Source organism: Ictidomys tridecemlineatus, chromosome 3 (assembly GCF_052094955.1).
Source record: "Ictidomys tridecemlineatus isolate mIctTri1 chromosome 3, mIctTri1.hap1, whole genome shotgun sequence".
Lineage (NCBI taxonomy): Eukaryota > Metazoa > Chordata > Mammalia > Rodentia > Sciuridae > Ictidomys > Ictidomys tridecemlineatus.
In genome coordinates, this window is record NC_135479.1 from 206,106,881 (window position 1) to 206,130,850 (window position 23,970).

The 23,970-nt window shown below is 38.2% G+C and overlaps 1 protein-coding gene across 2 annotated transcripts in view; it reads left to right on the forward strand.

Moving 5' to 3' along the window:
* Ifnar1 (interferon alpha and beta receptor subunit 1) overlaps positions 1–23,755 on the forward strand; it is a 30,297-nt gene extending 6,542 nt beyond the window's left edge. The window contains exons 1-11 of one of the 2 annotated variants that reach the window (XM_040286993.2): positions 2,396–2,521; positions 4,998–5,032; positions 5,947–6,125; positions 8,041–8,198; positions 8,315–8,456; positions 9,336–9,450; positions 15,806–16,005; positions 16,115–16,257; positions 18,310–18,460; positions 19,137–19,282; positions 20,474–23,755. In XM_040286993.2, the coding sequence (XP_040142927.1) occupies positions 5,966–6,125; positions 8,041–8,198; positions 8,315–8,456; positions 9,336–9,450; positions 15,806–16,005; positions 16,115–16,257; positions 18,310–18,460; positions 19,137–19,282; positions 20,474–20,731 (1,473 nt within the window). In that variant the 5' untranslated portion in view covers positions 2,396–2,521; positions 4,998–5,032; positions 5,947–5,965 and the 3' untranslated portion in view covers positions 20,732–23,755. Of the gene's footprint in view, positions 1–2,395; positions 2,522–4,997; positions 5,033–5,946; positions 6,126–8,040; positions 8,199–8,314; positions 8,457–9,335; positions 9,451–15,805; positions 16,006–16,114; positions 16,258–18,309; positions 18,461–19,136; positions 19,283–20,473 lie in introns of those variants that run through there. The other variant, XM_078044549.1, reaches the window with a different exon arrangement.
* Positions 23,756–23,970: the final 215 nt, after the last annotated feature.

The following is a 23,970-nucleotide window of genomic DNA, read 5'->3' on the forward strand; positions in this document are numbered from 1 at the left end:
GACTAGACAGAAGATAAGGAAACAGAAGACACTATCAATAAAGTAAAAAGTCAACCTACAAATGGGAGCAAGTATTTGCAAAGTCTGTATCTGATAAGGAATTGATACCCATGATATATAGAAAGTTCCCCAAACTCACGAACAAAGTAACCTAATTCAAAAATTACCAAAGGAGTTGAATAGATATTTCTTCAAAGAAGATGCACAAATGAAAATATGCTCAACATTGCTAATTGTTAAAGAAATACAAGTTGAAACTACAAGATTCTACCTCCCACTCCTTAGAACGGCTATTATCAAGTGAGTAAATGTTGGTGAGGCTGTGGAAAAACTGGACCTTGTGCACCGTTGGTGGGAAGGTAAATGGTGCAACTGCTATAGAAAGTATGGAGGTTCTCCAAAGAGTGAAAAATACAATTATTTGAAGATCTAGTGATTCCACTTCCAAATGCATTCCCTAAAAAATTGAAAACAGAGTCTCCAAGAGATACCTGTATATCCATGTTCATAGCCACATTATTCACAATAGCTAAAATGTGGAAACACCAAAGTATCCATCAATGAATGGATAAGCAAAGTGTGGTATATAAACTGTTGAACACTGTTAAGCCTTTAAAGGAGGGAAATTCTCACACTTGCTCCAACCCTGACAAATCTTGAAAACCTTATAAGTGAAATAAGTTAGCTGCAAAAAAGGAAATACTGTATTATTACACCTGTATGAGGTATTTAGTCAAAATCTGAGAGATGGACAGTAGAATGGTTGTCAGAGCTGGGCCATGGGGAATGGGGAGTTATTGTTTAATGGGTATAGATATTCAATTCTCCAAGATGAAAGGAGTTAGGAACATGGGTGGTGATGGTTGCAGTGTTATCAATATATTTAATGCTTACTGTTGAAGATGAAAAGTTTCACGTTATGTGTATTTTACCACAATTTTTAAAATTGGAAAAAGTATATTCTGCACTCAACAAGTATTTGAGAGCTGAGAACATCTACTGAAGTGTGAAATTGAGTGGTGCAGATTAAATGACATGAGTGTAAGAGAACAGCAAGATCAACATGAGCCGCAGTGTTCAGGGAAGTTTCTCTAAAGGGGTCAAGAACTGGGTCTTGGAGGATTTGGGTCATCAGAAAAGAAGAGAGGTACGCTGCAAATTGGAGGGGCCAAAAAGGGAAATTGAGGAAGGAGGTAATCCAATTGGTAAAAGATATTTATTAGTAGTAAAAAATAAGGAAAATGGGCTGGGATAGTGGCTCAGTAGTAGAGCATTTGCCTAGCATGTGTAAGGCACTGGGTTCAATTCTCAGCACCATATATGAATAAATAAAATAAAGGTCCATTGAAAACTTAAAAAATATATTTTAAAAAAATAAGGAAGGTTCATAGATGGGAATCCTCAGAAATAAACAGAAAACCTCAGTCAACATATTCAGAAGTTGAGAAATTTTTAGGTTCCTGAGGGGCTCAGCTGACACAAGTATTCATCTCTGTCTCTCAGTTTTGTTATGTGAGTTCTGAAAACAGCTGTCAACTTTGAAATCACATCTGTTCAATTCTCCATCAGAGTATGTGAAGCATCTATCTCTGAAAAGGATGTGAAACCAAACTGAGGCTGTTAAGCGGTTGAACCTTGTGTTTCTGATGTCAGTATTACTTCTGAGGCCAGAGTTTTTTTCAGTTAAAGGACAAATTTTTTCATGGATGGAAAACTTAACCTTTTTTCCAGGTCTCTCAGATGGAGAAATATAATTAACACACTCCTGTGCTGAAAGCAAACATTAGGTTTTAGATTTATTAAATATAGCAGCTCACCCTCACCTTACCCACAGTTTTCCTTTCCATGGTCAACCAGGGACTGAAAATATTAAGTAGAAGTTTATAGAAATAAGCAGTTTATAAGCTTGAAATTGTGTGTCACTTAGAACATTGTAATGAAGTATCACTGCAAGCTGCCTGGGTCAGGAGTATCTGTCCCAACATATTCCTTGGTGGACTTTCGCTCCAGCATAATCTACCAGTTACTCTTACTTTACTTAATAATGACCCCAAAGCACAAACTTTTATTACAGTGTTGTTGCAATTATTCTATTTTTGTTAGTATTGTTAATCTCTTACTGTACCTACTTCATAGATTAGACTTTACCACAGGGGTGTGTGTGTGTGTGACAAAGAGGTAGGAGCAGAAAATGGACTGTATAGTGCTCAATTCCGTCTTCAGTTATTTCAGGCCTCCACTAGAAATCTTGCAATGCAACCCCCATAGATAAGGAGGAAGTATATAATACTTGTTTAAATATATTCACTCTTCAATTACGGATGTGAAGGGAAGAATAACATTTTAAAAAATATCTGTATAGCATCTACATAATTTTGTTTCTGATTGTCTTTATAGGTAAAAAAAATCTACAGCCACCTGAGAATATAGAGGTCTACATCACGGATGACAACTTCACCCTGAAGTGGAACAGCAGGATTGAAACTGTTGAGAATGTGACCTTTTCAGCAGTTTATCAAACGTAAGTGACTCTACTTACTGATTTGCCAGAATGGTGTGGATAATATTTATGATTTTCCCATATTTTTGTTGGTACATTATAATTATACATAATGGTGGGATTTGTGTTATGTTTGTGCATGCACACAATGTAACAATATAATTTAGCCAGTGTCATCCCCAGTATTTTCCCTTTCCCTCACCCCAGTCCCTTTCTTCTATATTACTGATCCACCTTTGATTTATCTGAGATTCTCTCCACCTTCCTATTCCTTTTTTCCTCTCAATATTATTATAACTTTATCACCATAATTTCAGGTTTGGGAAACATTTTTTTTCATGTATTAGAAATTTTCTGTCTACATAGTATTTGTAATCCATTTCTACAAATAGAGACTTAGTCAAATTTATCTTTGAAGCAAAAGAGATTTGAGATGAGTGTGGTAAAGGCTTTTCTAGCCCACAACTACCTCATACTTTCTCTGCTCTGGATATTCTGTGAAATCGATGTAAGTGTCTGAACTAGAGCATGCCTTGAGGATATGAGAGAGTACCCAAAAAGGCTAATCCAAGGTCTTGGAATAAGTAACCAGACCTCCTATAGTCAGATTTTCCTATGATCTCCATCATACACAATATTTTAAATTCAGATACAGTTTATAAACTCTGTTGGACTCTATTGAAGTTTCAGGGTCTCTTTCTTGGTACTGTCTTTCTGTTTCATAGTTGCCAAGAGGGTAGGCAGGCAGGGCTTATGGAGAAAATGTTTACAGAAGGGGACCCAGCTCAGGACCTATAGCCCTGGGCCTTTCATCTGGTGTCAGGACTCTGTCTGCTAACTGTGGTCCACTGTCCAGGCAGGAGAAGACAGTGAAGAAGCAAGGGGTTAGGGCCTTCAGAACCAGGGTCCCACCACTTCAGCCACAGCCATGACATTGTGGTTCTCCAATTATTAAAACTGGAATAGGAGGGGCTGAGGTTATGGCTCAGCAGTAGAGCGCTCACCTAGCACGTGCAAGGCCCTGGGTTCAATCCTCAGCATCACATATGAATAAATAAATAAAATAAAGGTATTGTGTCTAACTACAACTAAAAAATAATATTTAAAAAAAACTGGAATAGCAGTCTGACGGCTTTGAAATTATGTGTATGTCTGCGTATGTGCACATAGACATTTTTATCTCCAGAGATTTTCTTTAAATTGATTTTTGCTACCAGTTTATTCTTTAATTCAGAATCTTCTTATGAAACGGTTGCCTGAGGTATAGAGGGGTCATTTCAGGTACGCTTATAATGAAGAGCAGGGGGCCATTGCTCTCACACCTACGTTCCTTCTCACATTGCTTATGCCAGATGCTCTAGTTCATCATAATCTTTGACCCTTCCACTCTAACTTTTGCATCAAATGATTTTTTCAGTGTATTCTTACCCTATTTTGTTGTGCTAATTTACAAACAACTCTCTTTGCTGAAATATGTCAGAAAATACATTTGGATTGGTGTAGTGTAGTGCAGTGTAGTGTAGTGAGGACTCGAGCCAGGCTACTTGCATTGAAACCCATCTTCTGCAAATTTTCTGACTAAAACATCAGTGTGTATAACTTCTATCTAAAATGGATTGTGATGTATGTAACCTGCAGCACTCATTGTTTTGTTATAGTTAAAGCTTCGTCCCAGGGTTTCATAAACTGACTTCCAGGCCACTCACGTATAATCGAATCAAGCCTTTATTGAAGCACACCGGTGGCGGCTGACCAGAACAAAAGCTGTTCCCCTGAACAGCCCCGTACAATTGCAAGGGCACTCCTTATAAGCCTGAAAACTGCAAAAGGGATGTTCAGGGAGTCTAGACAATGCAAGCAAGCCAGGTTACAGAAGCGGGACAGTGCAGTCAAGCGGAGGGAAGCCTAACCAATCACAATTAGCCCAGTCACCCCAGTTACAGAAACAGAGCCCCGTTACCCTAGTTACAGAAACAATACCCCATTAGGTAGTTTTGTGTTCTTAAAGATATCTATAGCAAAAGAAAAAAAAAACATCTTGCCCCAGTCATGACTCTTCTACTTGGCATGGTTGTTTTACAGGATGAAGTCATAAAACAAAATGGAGTTACATTTACTCCTACTATCACAGTTTCAGTCAATAAATACTGGATGCCTTCTATGCTAAGCACTCATTCTGAGTGCCCAGAAGACCTCAGTGAACAGGAGAAGTAAAATAGTTCTCTTTCACAAGTTACATTGTGAAACTGCTTTTATGAAATGAATCTTACATTGGTTACATACTCACATTTCACATTGAATTCTGTTCTGATCTAATTATTGGAGATGATAAAGATTTTTTAAGAAAGTATAAAGGTAGCCTTTACTGAAATAGTTCTCTTAAGAGCAAAAGCATTTTAATAAAAGTTTACTGCATTTTCTAAAGAGAAAAGAAGATAAAGAGTGAGCATGGACCAAAACCATATTAATATATTTATTTATTTGTTATTTTTACCAGTGCTGAGAATGGAACCAAGGCCTCGTGCATCCTAGGCAAGTGTTCTACCGCTGAGTGACACCTCTAGCCCCTGCCCCCTTTTAAAAAAGAAGAATCCATTCTCAAATCATATAAACCTTTTTGGTTGACTAGTTCCACTGAAGGAAATTGTTCATGCTAACATTTTAAGTTTTTTTTGTTTCTGGTGGTATAATAAAAGAAATGATGAAGACCAGGAAGCAGAGGAGTGATTTGGTTTGGGAAAGGGCAAAGGAAACCCCTAAACCACATTGATGTGTGAGATCTGCCTTAGGACAGGTAATCTATCTATAGAAGAACAGAGGGGATCATCAAATCCAATTTTCAATTAGAAGATCTAAGAACAGAAAGTGAATTGCCAGAAGTCATACAACTGTCCTTTACAAAGCCAGTCAAAATCTGCTTTTGACTTATGGGTTATGCATATCTCTGCTTCCATGAAATATTAATGCAGCCACCCATAAATTATATTATAGAACCTTATTAAAAATCAATTATATTCTGGGCACGGTGGCACATGACTGTAATCCCAGCAGCTCAGGAGGTGAGGCAGGAGATTGCAAGTTCAAAGCCAGCCTCAGCAAAAGTGAAGCTCTAAGCAACTCAGTGAGACACTGTCTCTAAATGTAAAATACAAAATAGGACTGGGGATGTGGCTCAGTTGTCCAGTACCCCTGAGTTCAATCCCTGGTACCAAAAAAAAAAAAAAAAAAATCAATTATATGTCTGAATGATTCCGTTTTATATGTAGTAGCTTGGTTTATAGGTATTGGAAAAGAGTGGACGGGCACATACTAAAATGTTAACAGGACGTGAACTCAAGTAGAGGAAATAATGTCTTAAGCTAGCTTTAACATTAGTAAGGGGAAAATGTATTTGACGCTATTTTGTCTGACATGTGCTCATTCATTCCCTTGCTTTTCACTTAAAGACCTGAGGTGGATGACTGGATGAAATTGCCTGGCTGTCAACACATTGTGGTCAACAAATGCCACTTTTCTCCTCTCAGTTCAGATGTTTATGAAGAAGTTAAATTGCGAATAAGAGCAGAAAAAGGAAATGACTCTTCTTCATGGAGTGAAGTTTACTCATTTATACCATTTGATGAAGGTAAGAAAAGTAAAAGTTGCCATCCGAATTATATTATATTCTTCAGTAAATGTTGCCAGAATAGTTCTCTTTCCAAACCTATTGATTTGCAAGATGTAAAATCTCCTATTATTAAAAGAACAATGATGCCTTTAAATCTCTTTCTTCCTTCTGCTCTGGCCCCATTTTATGCTTTCTTTCTTTCTTTCTTTTCTGCTTTCTTTCTTTTCTGCTTTCTTACAGTAGTAGTTCTCAAAGTATGGGTTTATCATTGTTTTTTGGTTTTGTTTTGTGGTATTGAGGATTGAACTTGGGAGCATTCTGCCTCTGGGCAGTTTCCCCATCTCGTTTTTTTAAAACGTTATTTTGAGACAGGATTCACTAAATCATCCAGGCTGGCCTCAAGCTGGCACCTCTTGCCTCTCTAGTAGAATGGGTCCTGAGACCAAAAAAGAAGCACAGCCCTGAACCAAACAAAAGAAAACGGTCTGCACTCCCTGTCTGTGCTTCATTTTCCCCATTCCCTCATCATCCCTTTCCCTTTGAGCCTTCTTCCTCCTTGCAGTACTAAACTCATTCTTCTCAAGGTCACGAGCGACCTCCACATGCAGGTGAATTTCCAGTTCTCTTCCAGGTCAGTCACCTGGTGGTGCACGGATGTGGACTTCTCTCCAGCTCTCTAGAAACACCTCCTCTTCTGGATAGAAGGCATTTCTAGGGCACTTCTCCTTCCTGGTTCTCCTGCCCCCTGCCCACTGGTTGTCCACTGACAGTTTTTTTACTCCACCCAGACTTTAAATGTCAGACTGCAGGGGCCAGTCTTTGAACTTCTTCTCTGCTCACTCCAACAGTAATCTTATAGCTTTCCAGATCGATTGTCTGTATGCTTTTGTCTCACATAATTGTTTCTCCAGCCACATTCCTTTAGACTTGTATCACCCTCTGACCTTTAGACTTGTATCACTACCTTTATTCAACACCTCTGGATGTCAAAAGTCATCTCACATTTAAAATAGTCAAACAGCTCTCCGTCCCCCCTTAAAACCTGCTCTTTTCCTGCCGTCTTTACCATCCCAGTTAACATCAGCTGTGTCTGTTCACACAAGAGCCCAGAGTGATCCTTACACAGCTTGTCTGTCAACACATTCTGATTCGTCTTCAAAGTATACCTGACTTCCCTCCCTTCCAGCCTGAAAACCAAGCCACTTTCATTCTTCACTTGATTTCTTACTGGTGTCCTTGCCTCCTCATATCTTAACAGGATGCTCTTTCTAAAACCTGAGTCACATCTTGTTTTTTAATGATCTTTTTTAAATATTTTTTTTAGTTGTAGTTGGACACAATACCTTTATTTTTTATTTATTCATCTTTATGTTTGCTGAGGATCAAACCCAGGGCCTCGCATGTGTGAGGTGAGAACTTTACCTCTGAGCCACAACCCCAGCCCCTGAGTCACATCTTGGTACTCCTAATCTTAGCCCTCAGATGACTTCATGGACTACTAAGGCTTCGAAGTTCTTCTTTCACATCTAGCCTCTAGCCTCCTCCCAAATCTGTTTCAACCACTCCCAGCCATTCTAGCAACTTCATTGTCTCCTGAAAAAGTTAAGCTCATTCCCATCCTAGGGGCTCAGCCAGGGTGACTTTTTCCCGAGATATTTGTATGACCACTCCATTACTTTATTCAGGCCTCAGCTCAAATGTATCTCTCAAGAGCATATCTAACTAGCATATCTAAAAGAGCACTTCCAACCATTCTTCATCCCTTCATATGACTTTATTTTTCTTTATAGCACATGGCATTTCATATGTTAGTTTATTTGAGTTTTTTGCCATCTCCATGAGAGTGTAGATCCTCTGTTTTGCTCTGTTGGGGACACAGTACTTGTTGACCTGACATTAAAGAAGTGTCATAGTAATTGTCTTGTTCCTACAGCTCAAATAGGTCCTCCAAAAGTACATTTAGAAGCTGAAGATAAGACAATAACAATACACATCTCTCCTCCTGGGACAGTGGACAATGTTATGTGGTCTTTGGATGTTTCAGCCTTTAGATATAGCTTAGTTATGTGGAAAAACTCTTCAGATGTGGAAGTAAGCATTTTTTTTTTACCTTTGTTAATATGAGAGAAAAAATTAGGTGAATTAATTGTAAAATTTGTCTTTATACTTTTATGAAGAATAGACCTCTTTTTTTTTCTTAATTATAGGAAAGGATTGAAACAGTTCATCCTGGAGATAAAATTTATAAACTCTCACCAGAGACAACTTATTGTTTAAAAGTTAGAGCAAAACTACATTTGTACAACAAAAATGGTAGCTATAGTCCAGTAAGTTGTATAAATACCACAGGTAAGGAGAACCTTTTGCTTTAGAACTATTAACTATATTTGGCAATATATTTATTTTGGAATTTTTCCCATAGTCACTGAACCATGTGTTATCTGATGGTTTAATAGATATTAACACAAAAGCATTATAACAGCATTTATATAAGTTAAAAACATTATTTGGGATTTTTGCCTCAAGTAAATAAATAGTAATGAAAATTAATTATACTTAAAAGTCCAAATATTTTATAATGACAAACTGTTTTTTACTTGCTCAAAATCCATAGAAGGGGGAGGTAGTTGATAGTAGAATGGTTAGTCTTCCAAAAAGGTATACCTCTAAATGAAATGTGAAAATATAGCATCCTGTTATATCTAGTCTTTGATATCTTGCCAATAATTAAGTTCAAGAGTGGGAGATTAGAATTGTTTATTATTTTAATTATAAACTTAACACACTTTCTTTCTTAAAAATCAAAACAATGCAGAAGAGTTTAAAGTGAGCTTTTCCTCTCTTGCTCTCTTACCCCTAACTCTGTTTCCCAAAGGTAAGCATTGTTAGCAGTTCATATATATACTTCTTTTTAGGACTTATAAGATGTAATTTAGGGGTTTTGTTTTCAAATTAAAAGAGAATCCTGATGCATATGTTTATTTTATAGCTTGCTTGTTTAACCCAATATGGTGAGGATAACTTCTGTATCAGTACATACAGATCTATCACAGTCTTTTAAATGGCTGCTTAGTATTTCATTGTGTGAATGTACACCACAGCTTAGTTGTTACCTTGATGATGAGATGTAATCCTTTTATCATTTTGCCCATGCTGTTAAAAATTTTGCCATATATTCTTTAACTAGAGTAAAATCGCATGCTATTTAATGTATGCTTTGGTTTCTAGCTGAAAATAAGCTGCCTCCACCAGAAAATTTAGAAATCAGTGCTGATAATGAGAACTATATTCTGAAATGGGATTATGCATATGTGAATGCGACCTTTCAAGTTCAATGGTTCCAGTAAGTTCTTTTCCATAAACTTCCTTTTTCCCAGTGTGTTTTGATTATTCTTTCATGCCACTTTAGCTACCTGAAACTCCTTGCACCTACAGTGACTAACTGAGAAGTAGGCATGACACATTGGAAATTTGGGGGATTTAATTATAGCTCCAGCTATGCCCATAACTAGCTGGTTGATGTTGAGCTCATGACTTAACCTTGTGGGCCTCAGTGTCTTCATCTGTTACAAAATGGGTATGTTCTAATTCCTAGGGTTCTTACTGGCTCTTTTTGTAGATAAGTGTGACTTTAGTAGCTTTTCTTTCTTTCTTTTTTTTTTTTTTTTTTGGTGCTGGCCGTGGAACCCAGGACCTTGTACATGATATAGTATGTTGTTTTTAAGTACCTTGTACATGATAGGCAAGTGCTCAACCATTGAGCTACACCACCCACCCTAGTTTCATGTATTATTTCCTCAATCAGGAATGCTTGATTTTTGACCCTGACCTTTTCTTCAGAGCTCACTTTTCCCATAAGTGTTTGAAATTTTTTCAAGCTACTCACTTCAGTCTTGTTCAAAAAGTTAACCCTCCTATTTTCTTTAGTGGTTTTGCTGAATTTTTATGGTGATCACATTAGTGGGAAATTAAAGAAAGTTGAAGAGAACAGATTTTTTTCCTCTTTATTGGCAAATAATTATACATAACAGTGAAATTTGTTATAATATATTCATATGTGCACACAATAAACCAGTATAATTTGAACAATTTCATTCCCCAGTACCTCCCCTTTCCCTCTCCTCCTTCCCCCAATCCCCTTCTTCTATTCTACTGATCTCCCTTCAATTTTTTAAAAATTTGTTCTAATTGATTATACATGGTGGTAGAGTGCATTTTGACACATTGTACACAAATGGAACACAACTTCTCATTCCTCTGGCTGTATGAGGTGCAGAGTTGCACCAGTAGTGTAATCATACATGTATATAGGGTAATAATAACTGTCTCATTCTACCGTCCTTCCCATCCCCACAGTCCCACTCCTCCCCTCACTCCCCTCTGCACAATCCAAAGTTCTTTCATCCTTGCCTAACCCACCTACCCCACTATGGATCAGCATCTGCTTATCAGAGAAAATATTCAGTCTTCGGTTTTTGGTATTGGGTTTATTTCTCTTAGTATGATGTTCTCTAGTTCTATCCATTTACCTGCAAATTCCATAATTTTATTTTTCTTTAAGACAGAGTAATATTCCAAAGTGTATATGTACCACATTTTCTTTATCCATTCATTTGTTGAAGTACATCTAGGTTGGTCCCATAGTTTAGCTGTTGTGAATTGAGATGCTATAAACATTGATGTGGCTGTGTCACTATAGTATGTTGTTTTTAATTCCTTTGGGTATAAACCAAGGAGTGGGATAGCTGGGTCAAATGATGGTTCCATTCCGAGTTTTCTGAGGAATCTCCATACTACTTTCCAAAGTGGTTGCACCAATTTGCAGTCCTACCAGCAATGTGTGAGTGTACCTTCTTCCCCACATCCTTGCCAACACTTATTATCTCTTGTATTATTGGTAATTGCCATTCTGACTAGAGTGAAGAGTTTTGATTTGTATTTCTCTAATTTCTAGAGATTATGAACATATTTCCGTATGTTTGTTGATTGATTGTATTTCTTCTGAAAAGTGTCTGTTCAGTTCCTTAGCCTATTTATTGATTGGGTTATTTGGGTTTTGTTTTTTTGTTTGTTTGTTTATTTGTTTTTTGGTATTACATTTTTTGAGTTCTTTGTATATCCTGGAGATCGGTGCTCTATCTGAGGTGCATGTGGTAAAGATTTTTTTCCCATTCTGTAGGCTCTCTCTTCATATTATTGATTGTTTCCTTTGCTGAGAAGAAGCTTTTTAGTTTGAATTCATTCCATTTATTGATTCTTGATTTTACTTCTTGCACTTTAGGAGTCTTGTTAAGGAAGCCGGGTCCTAAGCCAACAAGATGAAGATTTTGGGCCTACTTTTTCTTCTATTTGGCATAGGGTCTCTGTTCTAGTGCCTAAGTTTTTGATCCTCTTTGAGTTGATTTTTGTGCAGGGTGAGCGATAGAGGTTTAATTTCATTTTGCTATAGATATACATATAGATTTCCAGTTTTCCCAGCACTATTTGTTGAATAGGTATCTTTTCTCCAATGTTTGTTTTTGATGCCTTTGTCTAGTGTGAGATAACCTTATTTATATGGGTTTGTCTCTATGTCTTATATTTTGAACCATTGGTCTACATGTCTATTTTGGTGCCAATACCATGCCATTTTTGTTACTATTGCTCTGTACTATAGTTTAAAGTCTGGTATTATGGTGCCTCCTGTTTCACTCTTCTTGTTAAGGATTGCTTTGGCTATTCTGGGTCTCTTATTCCAAATGAATTTCATGAAATTCCAATTTCATGATTGTTTTTTTCTAGTTCTGTGAAGAGTATCATTGGGATTTTAATAGGAATTGCATTAAATCTGTGTAACAATTTTGGTAGTATGGCCATTTTGACAATATTAATTCTGCCTATCCAAGATCATGGGACATCTTTCCATCTTCTAAAGTCTTCCTCATTTCTTCCTTTAGTATTCTGTAGTTTTCATTGTACAGGTCTTTCACCTCTTTTGTTAGATTGACTCCCAAGCTTATTTGGGTTTTGTTTTGTTTTGTTTTTGTTTTTGAGGCAATTATGAATGGGGTAGTTTTCCTAATTTCTCTTTTTTTTCTTTATTTTATTTTTATGTGGTGCTGAGAATCGAACCTACTGCCTCATGCATGCTAGGCAAGCGTGCTACCACTTGAGCCACATCCCCAGCCCTTCCTAGTTTCTCTTGCAGTGGATTCATCACCTGTGTATAGAAATGCATTTGATTTGTGGGTATTGATTTTATATCCTGCTACTTTGCTGAATTCATTTATTCTAGAATATTCTGGTGGAATTTTTGGATCTTCTAAATATAGAATTGTGTCATTGGCAAATAGTAATAGTTTGAGTTCTTCTTTTCCTATTTATATCCCGTTAATTTCTTTTGTCTAATTGTCTAGCTAGAGTTTCAAATACTATGTTGAATACAAGTGGTGAAAAAGGGCATCCCTGTCTTGTTTCAGTTTTTCGGGGGAAAATTCAATGTTTCTCCATTTAGAATGATGTTGGCCTTGGGCTTATCATAGATAGCTTTTATAATGTTGAGGTATGTTCCTATTATTCCTAGTTTTTCTGTGTTTTGAACATGAAGGGGTAGTGTGTTTTGTCAAATGCTTTCTCGGCATCTATTAAGCTAATCATATGATTCTTGTCTTTAAGTCTATTGAGTGATGAATTACATTGATTTTCTTATGTTGAACCAACCTTGCATCCCTGGAATGAACCCCACTTGATCGTGGTGCACTATCTTCTTCATACGTTTTTATATGTGATTTGCCAGAATTTTATTGAAAATTTTTGTGTCTGAGTTCATCTGGGATATTGGTCTGAAGTTTTCTTTCCTTGATGTTTCTTTGTCTGGTTTTGGTGTCAACATGATACTAGCCTCATAGAATGAGTTTGGAAGGGTTCCCTCCTTTTCTATTTCATGGAATAACTTGAGGAGTTTTGGTATTAGTTTTTCTTTGAAGGTCTTGTGGAACTCGGCTGAGAATCCATCGGGTGAGAGAGCAGATTTCAACCTGGCCAAGTAGAAACTAGCCAATATGGATGAGGTCTTGATACTGCATAAATTAAATAACTGCATACAGTTTATATCGACTGGAAAATGTCAGGGGATGAATAGAGAAGGAAGAGAGAAGAGGGGAATCATAAGGAAGGAAAAATGGATTTGGGGGAGACCGGGGATAGAAAGAAAGATAAATACTGAGAGCAGAAGAATAGAGGGACTAACAGCCAAAGGCAGGGAAAGAAAAGTGACAAGATGAGAAGGAAAGAGGAACAACAAGGGTGGAGAGGAGTCAGTGCTCATCTTCTCTCCTCTTTACTGTGATCCTGGAACCAAGGATGGCTAGTAGGAAGGGACCACATCCGCACAGAGGGACACAGCCTCACCAGGAGACTGTGCAGTGACCTTTTGTGTCTACTCCACTTTCAGATCCATGCTAAAAAACAGGGCCACGGGGTAGAGCTCAGTGATAGAGTGCTTCCCTAGCGCGTGCAAGGCGCTGGGTTCAATCCTCAGCACCACACTAAAAAATAAATAAATAAAGATAAAAAATAAATAAATAAAGGTATTGTGTCCAACTACAACTAAAATATGTCTATATAAAAAAAATAGGGCCATGGAATAGAGAAGGAGAGGTGATGCCCCTGAGCTTCTCTTGGCTGCATGGCGCACTGCACAAAGCACTGAAGAGGTTGAACAAACAGGAGGAAGCCTGCCAGTCCAGAAACCTACGGTAGTCGGCTGACACTGCTCAGCCCCATGTGGCTTAGGGCAGAGGAAACAAATTCTAGCAGTTATAGAAATCAAAAAAGTGAGGGCTGGGGATGTGGCTCAAGCGGTAGCGAGCTCGCCTGGCATGCGTGCGGCCCGGGTTCGATCCTCAGCACCACATACAAACAAAGATGTTGTGTCCGCCAACAACCAAAAAATAAAATATTAAAAATTCTCTCTCTTTCTCTCTCTCTCCTCTCTCACTCTCTCTTAAAAAAAAAAAAGAAATCAAAAAAGTGAAAGTAGATAGGGCTGGAGAGCACAGAAGCCACTTGGAAGGAGGTCCGATAATAACAAGGCCTTGATGTGGATAAGTGGGTGAGAGTGGGTCACAGCAGGAGGGAAATCGGAGGAATAGGAAGAGACGTAATGAGGTTGGTGGAGAATTCATTTTCTGTTGCTCTGTAGTGAATTACTATAGATTTGGCAGATTAAAAATAGGCATTTTATCTCAAAGTTTCTGTGTGTCAGTCCAGGTATGGCTTACCTGAGTCCTCTGCTCAGTAATCAGGGTGTTGCTAGGATGTAGCTTCATCCAGCTCAGGGTCCCGGGACAGGTCTGCATGGTGCCTCTTGGAGGCATCAGGGGAAGGGTCTGACCTCTATCCCCTCTTTTAAAGGATTCCCTTGAGAGATCAGGCCACCCAGCAGAGTGTCTCATTTGATTAACTCACAATTAGTGATTTGGGACCTTAATTCCATCTGTAAAATGCCTCTGCCAGATAATGTTACCTAATCCAGGGGGAGGGGACCCAAATCAGATTCACAGGTCCTGCTCACACTGGGGTGGGGGCTCATATAGGATATATGTGCAGAGGTAGGGACATTGGGGCCACCTTAAGATGCTGCCTGCCACCGTGGGGAGGTGTCCTATAGGAGCAGAACTCAAGGTGTGGAGGAGCCATGAGAGAGATGAAGTTGGTAGGATGGGAGAAGATGGGGCTTACTGTGGGCCATCCTGTGTATGTTTGTGAACCATTGGGACATGAGGCCTGTGTTTGAGGAAGGTGTGTATGGCTGCATCATATTTGGAACAGTGGGCTCAGGTGACACTCAACATGAGGAAATGAGTTAGGAGGTTCTTGCAGTTCTAGGCCTAAACTGAGATGCTCTTTGCTGTTGGTTTGAGCAGCAGTTTCTTAGTCTCCCAGCCTTAGTTGGGTGCCTGTCCTTGGTTTAGACACAGTGTAGCTGTAGCCCTAGACCGTGCGTTTCTGTTCCAGCACTTACACAGGGGTGTGTACAAATGTGTTCAGCAACTGGTTGGTTCTCCTGAAGGGAAGAGCCCTATTTGGACTACTGGCTGAATTTTGTGATGATGGCCACTTTCAAACTACGAGCATCCTGTTCCTGAACATGAAGCTGGAAAGATAAGCACAGTTGGCACTGGTATATGGGATTTTTACCATGTAGATACAATAGACATAAAGAGCCTCAAGTATGTAGATGATAAAATATAGTAAAATCTCTGGGGCAAGATTCAGTTTAAATATGTATTATCTTTGTCTTTAATACATTTTTTTTTTAGTGCTGGGGATTGAACCCAAGGCCTTATGCATGTAAGGCAAGTACTCTACCAACTGAGCTATATCCCCTGCCCTTTAATACAATTCTTAATTGTAAGAGTATATAATTAGATTTTTAATAAAGGCTCTATTTAAAAACCATCTTGGAACATTCCTGGAATTATAGAAGTTGTTTTTGCACATGGTCAAGCCACCTCTGACACAACACTACTCTGGAACAATCTTCACCTTTCTTTTGTAATGGATGGATGCATCTCCTCCACTGTATCATGAGTTTCCCGAGGGTGTGGGAGCTGTTTGTTTGTGTGTCTTTAGCCTCTAACAGCATACTGTAAGTATTCAGTTCATACTTACTAAATTAATATGTTTGAATTTAAAGAACATTTTTTGTCTTACAGTGGCTTTCTAAAAATTATTCATGGGACCAATTTACATAAATGGCAACAAATACCTAACTGTGAACACATCAAAACTACATATTGTATCTTTCCTCGAAAACGTCTCTCAAAAGGAATTTACTATCTTCGTGTACAAGCATCTAATGGAAATAGCACATCTTTTTGGTCTGAAGAGAAAAAATTAAATACTGGAATATACAGTAAGCCAATATTTTTTTTCTTGAAATTATGATTTTTCAATTTGGTATGAATTCTTAAAATTGTTTTAAGATGTATAATTACATATTTATCTTTACTATTTTTTCCTAGTTGTTATACCTCCACCAGTCATTAGCATGAAATCCATTAATGATTCACTGCGTGTCTATGTCAATGCTGAAGAAGGGTCAGTGAAGCAGCCTTACCCTCTAATTTATGAAATTATTTTTTGGGAAAACAGTTCAAATGTTGAGGTAATTATACATAGTAAATTTTGTATTCAGGTAAATAAAGCTGAGTTTAAAATTTGGGGGAAAATATTAGACCCTAAAACTATGTATTTAACTGTGTGCCTATTGTAGTATGAAGAATGTCAGCATTTTTTCATGTTTTTGTATGGTAGAGTTATGGATTACTTGCATCTGAGTCTCAGGTTGCTTTTAAAATAGATTCCTGAGCCCATTGCTGCTGAATCAGAACCGTTCCTAACACAATTCCTAGATGTTCATCTAGAGCAGGGCTTCTCTACGCCATTACATTGGGGCCAGATAACTCTTGTGACAGAGACACCCTATGCTTTGTAGGATGCTTAGTAACGTCTCTGAGTTCTACCCACTAGATGCCAGTAGTACTCCTCCCAGTTATGGCAACCAAAAACATCTCTGAACATTGTCAAAAGTCCCCTGATGACACCTCCAAGGGAACAAAATTGGTTCTTAGGGGCAAAAAATATCATCATGGCTTGTGGCCCTCCTAGAGGAAAGCATGTCTCCAAAGTTCAACTTTATTTATTTGTGTTTAATTTCATGTTGGGGGAGGAATTTTTTTTAATTATCTAAAAAGTCTCTGCAGAGGAAATGTAGTGAAAAAAAAATGTTGAAAAACACTGGCAAACACTGCATTTCAGAACCACAGACAGAATTTGATAACGCCACATCAGGTTATACACACAATTCCTTGTGTAATTACAATCAAGGAATCAACTTCAAATACTCAATGTTGGTAAAGTCTGTAACTTTATTTTCTTTTGGAAACTAGAAGCAAATTGAAGTGACTCAAATGCTTTCATTTTAGCTGTCTGACCATAGCTTAATTTAGACCATTGAGAAATAGCCATATAATTAATCTTGGGCAAGGTGTTTTGCCTCTTTGAAACTTTATTTTGTCTTCTCTAAAGTGGCAGTGATCATGGCAGCTTAATTTTATAAAAGGATATTTCTAAGATTTGAAAGAATATACATAGCACATTACTTTGACAAACTGTAGAGGTTCAGTCAATTGTAGTTGCCTTCCTATCCCGTACTGCAAACATCAATCATTATTGTAAGAGAAACTCATTTATTGAATACTTAGAATTTATCAGGTATCATACTAAGTATTTTACATGAACTGCTCCAGTCATTCCTCAAAACAACTCTGCCACACTGTATATTCAGTTTCATTGTTGTGCAGCAGATACTTAGGATTGCATAGTCCCTGCCTCATTGAAGTTGGGTCTTAAGTGTGCCAGCATGGCTTGGCTTGGCTCTCATGCTTCTCCTCTTTGCCAAGAGAAAGGCAATTTATCTAAATAGTCCATGGTCCAAGGAGGACAAGAGACTGGTGGGTTGGGAATCCTTGACCTTGGTGGGGGCTCCCCTTGTCAACCTGTAGACTGACTGAGAAAAATAAATAATTATGTTTGGAGCCACTGAATGCTAAGGTGGCTTCAATATTGTGGCAATAGCTGGCTAACATAGATAAGAGCCATAATTGTACTTATTTTACAGCTCAGAAAGTAAGGCACCAAGCAATGAAATAACCCCCACAAGGCCACACATCCACATTCAGCACAGGCAATTGAGGTCAGAATCCCTACCACTTGCCATTCTATCATTAATCAGAGGAAATACATTGGCAATTAAGCCAAACCAGCATGTACTCATGAAAATAAATCAGAGCTACCTTAGGAATGTATCATATGCTTTTTGGACAGCAGCATTTTAAACTTTCTGATTTGGTTATAATGGGATGTTCAAAACATATTTCTTTTCACTTGTTCTGTGGTTTCTCGGGTTTTGGGGTTTTTTTTTTGTTTGTTTGTTTGTTTGTTTTTGTAGTGCTGGGGATTGAACCCAGAGCCTCATGCATGTTAGGCAAGTGTTCTACCCCTCAGCCCAACCCACAAATTTATATTTCTTAAACACACACCAACTAAGTGTTTGGGAGAGGCCGATCTTAAATTGAATATAAAATAATTCATAGATCTCCCCTGTCTGATTTCATGAGCTAACTAAACTTTATCAATGACTCAATTATTTTCATAGAGAAAATTCCTAAAAGAAAGAAACGATTTTACTATTGACAACTTGCAACCACTGACTGTGTATTGTGTCAAAGGAAGAGCACACTTTGTGGGGGGACAGTTGAATAAAAGCAGTATTTTTAGCAATACTGTGTGCGAGAAAACAAAAACAGGTGAGAATATCTTTTTTGTATCTTTTTTCAAATGTAACTAGACTTAATAAAATAATACATTGGAAATTGTAAAATATTTGCTTTTCACTACAAAAGATAGATTTTCTGCATGTTCATTTCATGAATTACATGAATCAAAAGTAAACCTTCAAGATAAGTCTTTCAGTTTTAGTATTTTCAATTTAGTATTTTTAATGCTTTTATATTTCATCCAGTATCCACATAATGAATTTCTTTTTAATTATTGCTTTTGGTATTTAATAAGACTATAAGTTTTTAATGTTTTACATAAACTTTAATGATTTTGAAATCTAAGTAGTTCAGTTGTAATTTTTTTATGTGCAAGTGGTTTCATCTCATTTTGTAGAGTGGACTGGTAGAGGCTTAGGCACAGAATCTTTTTAAATTCTGCTAGTCACATGTTGTAGAAGTTCTGGAGAACTTTCCCCTGGTAGGGCCCATGTGTTGATATTGTCTTCTTCCACAAAAGACCTCTTAGATTAGTCCCCAGACAGTCTTTAAAGGTCAGGTTGTGCTGGTACTCAGTGTTACCAGAAATATTTTTAGAGGTATTATTTAATAGATTTTATATTTATCTTCATATGGCTAGTTTCATATCAGTGCATTTGTGTGTCCAAACATACATTGATACTAAACATCATTTATTTATCTTTAGGAAATTCTTATAAAATCTGGGTGATAGCTGGAATTTGCATTGCAGGAGTTTTTATTCTGTTTACCATGTATGTTATGAAAACCCTCCTGAGATGTTTCAATTATGTATTCTTCCCATCACTTAAACCTCCTTCCAATATTGACAAGGTACGCTATTCTTCTCTATCAACCTAAGAAATATATTTGATTTCAACAAAATGCTTAAGTTTTCTTGATATCCAGAAAACAATACAGACTAATGTAGGTATTTTGTTCAAAGTTTCAGTAAATGAACTTTAGTATCAGTCACCTAATAACAGCACAGAAGTAAGATTTGTCCTTAATCTCCTGTTTTCTGGCAATTTGGCTATTATGGCATTTGTTTTACTATTTAAATCATTTAAATCTTTGGGATTATTCACAATATATCAAAAAGAATTGTTCTATCCCTATAGAAAGTATATTCATTCCAAGAATGTAATCACAGAAGGTGGCATCATCAGAAGCACGAGTTTCCTTGTAGACACGTTGATGTTTGGCTTGGTGCTCCTGTAGAGGTGGCAAGGGTGCTGGGTGCTGAAGGCCCAGTAGCAGACTGCTTGGGGACAGTGTTCACCCAGGGCAGGGTTCAGGCTTGCTTTGAGAAGCAGTGTGGTGAAGAGCCCAGGTGCAGAGTTGGAATTGTGGTGAGCTGTGACACAGCCATGCTCACAAGCTATGTGAAGTTGAGTGAGTCACTTAGGAGTAGATGGGCAGGTGGGTACCCTTGGGCTCTGCATGGGAGCCAGGACCACTCCCCTCCAGAGTCACGAGCAGTGAAAGAGCTACCCCAAGAACAGCCCAGCACTCTAAGAATGCCTAGTATATCTTCACTAGCTAATTCTAATAATCCTGAGTTTTTAAATATCACTTTTATGTACTGTAATATTCATAGCTCTTATTTAAAATAGACTTAAAAATGGCTAATTATAAAATTCCTAGTCAAACAGGAAAAAATTAATTTCTCAGTTGTACTGCTTCTGGGTACCTTTGAGTTGGATTATTTTGAGTTATTTTAAAATAAAATGTCCATGTTCCCCCGTGCTCCCCTGGCAGCCCCTCCTAGGCTGCTCCAGGGCAGTGTGCCTCTTACATGCTCTTCTTGGATTCCCTAAGAAAGTACTAATATATGTGAACTCACTAGTAATTGGTATGTTCTTAGCTGACTTACAATGTAATTGGTATGTTCTTAGCTGACTTTTTAATATGCATAATAAAAGAGAAGTTTTCTAAATGAAAACTAAAGCTATTAAAACTATGAAGCTAATTTTTATTATTTTAAAACAATTCATCTCTATTCCTTCCTTTTTTTAAAATTAGTATTTGTCTGAACAACCTTTAAAGAATCTTCTACTTCTGACATCTGAAGAACAAATTGAAAGGTGTTTTATAATTGAAAACACAAACACAAATACTATAATGAAGGAAACTAATCAAATTGACGAGGATCACAAAAAGTACAATTCCCAAACCAGTCAAGATTCAGGAAACTATTCTAATGAAGATGAAAATTCAGGAAGTAAAACAAGCGAAGAACTTCTGCAACTGGAAACTGAGTCCTCAGAAATGAACTCTTAAAATGCTTGTTGCCATTGGAGTTCACACCGGAACTCAAGCTCCTTGTAACTGTAAAGAGGATGTTTGCTTCTTAGGGAAGGAAAAAAAAAAAACACCTTCAGATCACAGTTCCTAAAAATACAGCAGGCATTTAACTATTTAAAAATGAAATCACAGGAGTTCGGAGAAATATGCTCTGCCTTCTTATCAAGCCTGTCTTGGGTGAGATGGGCAACTCGGGCAGGTGGCCACCATCTTTCCCGTGCCGTGCTAACTGTCTCGTGGCTAAAGGCAGTTTTTGTGTTCCTGTCAGTACTGACACGATGCTGCTGGTTACTGCAGGTGGCATTTGTTCTCCACTCCCAACGCCATCTCACTATTTCTCAGGAAATATTTAGAACATTTGGTCTTTGGTTAGAGCCTTAGGATGTTTCTTTAAAAGGTCTGAATATTATCAGGTCTTCCAAAAAGTAACTTGTCCTAGAAAACAGCCACAAATGCCAGAAAAATAATCCTTATTAGGGGAGTTCTCTGCATTTTTCCCCGAGATATTGCACAACTGCCTGTCCCTTACATGCTTTAGGATTAAAACCAGGTAATCTTTTACTTTGCATGAAGACCTCCTGATTCATAACTGGTTAGAGCCGAGGCAGTCACTGATGTCATCTAGTGGTTACCTAATTAGAGAAGCCATTGTTATATTTTAAAGTCTCAGTGTGTGCTCATGAGGCACAGCACACAGGTCATCCTGGGACCAGAAAATGCCAGTGATGGAAAAGATGGAGAAGTGGAGTCATTCAGTAGGAAAGAGTCAAGTAAATTTGGTGAAAAAAAAAAAAAAGAATTTGTCTAATCAACTTTAATTATTAGCCCAGTATGTTTTTCTGGCTTATCTGCCACTTTTCATACCAGGCAAACTTCTCTGCACTGCCTAGCAATATTCAGATGCCCCTTCTGTTCAGCCTGCATGCACTCAAGAAAGTGCAAATTATTTAATATGAACATGAAGGGGAAAACACAATGAGGAAGAAAAGCCTAATTTTAAAAATTATATAGTGCTTTCCAAAGGCACTCAGGGCATATTTTAAATTACATAACATTTAGGGTTAACCATGGATGCCTTCTGTAGCAGAAAGTCTAGAAATTCTGGTGGCCTGAAGGGCAGGCCTCTCACCAGTTGCTGCAACTGGAACCATTGAAAGAGAAAACACATGACGTCAGAGGGTATGCTGGGCGCCCATCATTAAGGCCAGTCCTGTCACGTGGTCATCTCTGTTGAGGGAACACCATCGGCCAGGAAGAAAGGGAGGGCTGTGGTTCCCAGCCCGTCCTAGGCACCTGCACGAGTGTGCAAACCATGTGCTTCTGGCCCTGTCAGCTGGCTCCCAAGTCATCCCAGCAGAACACCAAGGCCAAGGAGGAGACCCAAGGAGCCCCATTGAGACCCCAGAACACTCTCTTTCTCTTCCTGACCAGAGGCACTTGGTTCAAAGTGCAACTTCTGGGTTGACCCTGCAATTGTAAAGGCCCTGTCACTTTAAAAAGTCGCCCCTTAGAGAAATTGGGAACATGTCATAGCCCTGCCACTGTTGCCTTTCATACTGTGTCACTTCAGTGATCCTGTCCAGCACTTCTGACCCTGTGTTCACCACAGTGAAAAAGCTGCTCTCTTCAGGACAGGCAGCCTGGATGGAAACGACACCTTCGTAGGATATGAAGATGGGGAAACTCTTTGAACACTAAGATAGCAATGGAATTGGTAGGTCCCTGAGATTTGGGGACCCATGTCTTCATGTGACAACTCTGTGACTTTGAACAAGCACTTGAATAGTAGTAGAAAAAAAAAAAAAGAAAGAGGGGCCATTCTGTCCTTCACAGATGCTTCATCAGGAGGTGCTGCTGAGTTGTAAGGAGATGAGTATTTTTTTTTAATAATAGTTTTTACTTAAAAATACTTGGGCTGGCCTCAGTGGCATACACCTGTAACCCTCAGCAGGGGGCTGAGGCAGGCGGATCACAAGTTCAAGGTCAGCCACAGCAACTTAGCAAGACCCTGTCTCAAAAATTTTTTTAAAAGGGGGGGTTGGAGGTGTAGCTCAGTGATAAAGTGCCCCTGGGTTCAATCTCCAGCACCCCCCCAAAAATTTTATATATATATATGCGCCATCCACTTGGAAGCCCTAATAGACTGCCTAAAAATTAGAGTGTTGCTGGTTTTTGGAGAGACTGAATATGATCTGAGAATTCATGAGAGACATTCTATATAGTACATATGGATATATGTAAAAAGTGATTCAGGCATGTAAACACATATGTACTTATACTGATATGTGCCCATATATACGATGGTAGCCCTTATTATACTGGTATGGCCAAAAAACATAATTATTAATATAAGTAGTAATTGTTTAGAACTATGACTTTGAGTCTGGCCAGAAATTTGCAACCTGTAAAAAGTTAATTTAAAAATATAATTTAGGCCAGGCTTGGTGGCACACACCGGTAGTCCCAGATACTTGTAAAGGCTAAGGCATGTTCAGTTGAACCCAAGAACTCAGGATCAACCTAGGCAACATAGCAAGAACTTGTCTCAAAAAAAAAAAAAAAGAAAAAAACCTAAAAATTTATAATTTGTATCTTTCCCCAAAACGAGGCTATGTCATTTAAAACAGCCTCAGATTGCTCTTGAGTTTGTGGAGAGGGTATAGAGAATCCTCCCCAACCCCATATCCCATGCCTGCTAAGCATTCTGTATTCACTGGTTTTCTGTGATGACTGTCTTCCCCCACTAGAGCAGAGCTCTGTAAGAGCCCCCGGCCCCGTACCTCTAATATGGTGCAGAGCACGTGGAGAGTGCTCAGAAAATAATTATGGAATGAATTGAGGCTGAGTTGAGCCAGGTGAGTGTCCTAGCAGTGTTTGTTTGTTTGTTGAATTAGAAGGACATTACTGAGTTTTAATGTTTTTATGCAACAATTTTTATCTTGTTTATATATTTGTCTTTATTATTGTAAATAACTTTATGTAATAAACACTGGAGCCAGATTCTCTGTTTTTTTGTGATTTTTTTTTCCACTTGAACTTAATAAATTGTATGCTTCAAGATGTTGCAGCTGATGCCTTTAGGAGGTATTCCTGATAGAGGGACCTGATGCCGGTGCCAGATACACCAGCGCCCTCCATCAAGCATCCCAAAGGGCCACCACCACGTTATAACTGCCCCACAGAGCAGATGGGAAATCGCTTGTTTGCCTTTTTTC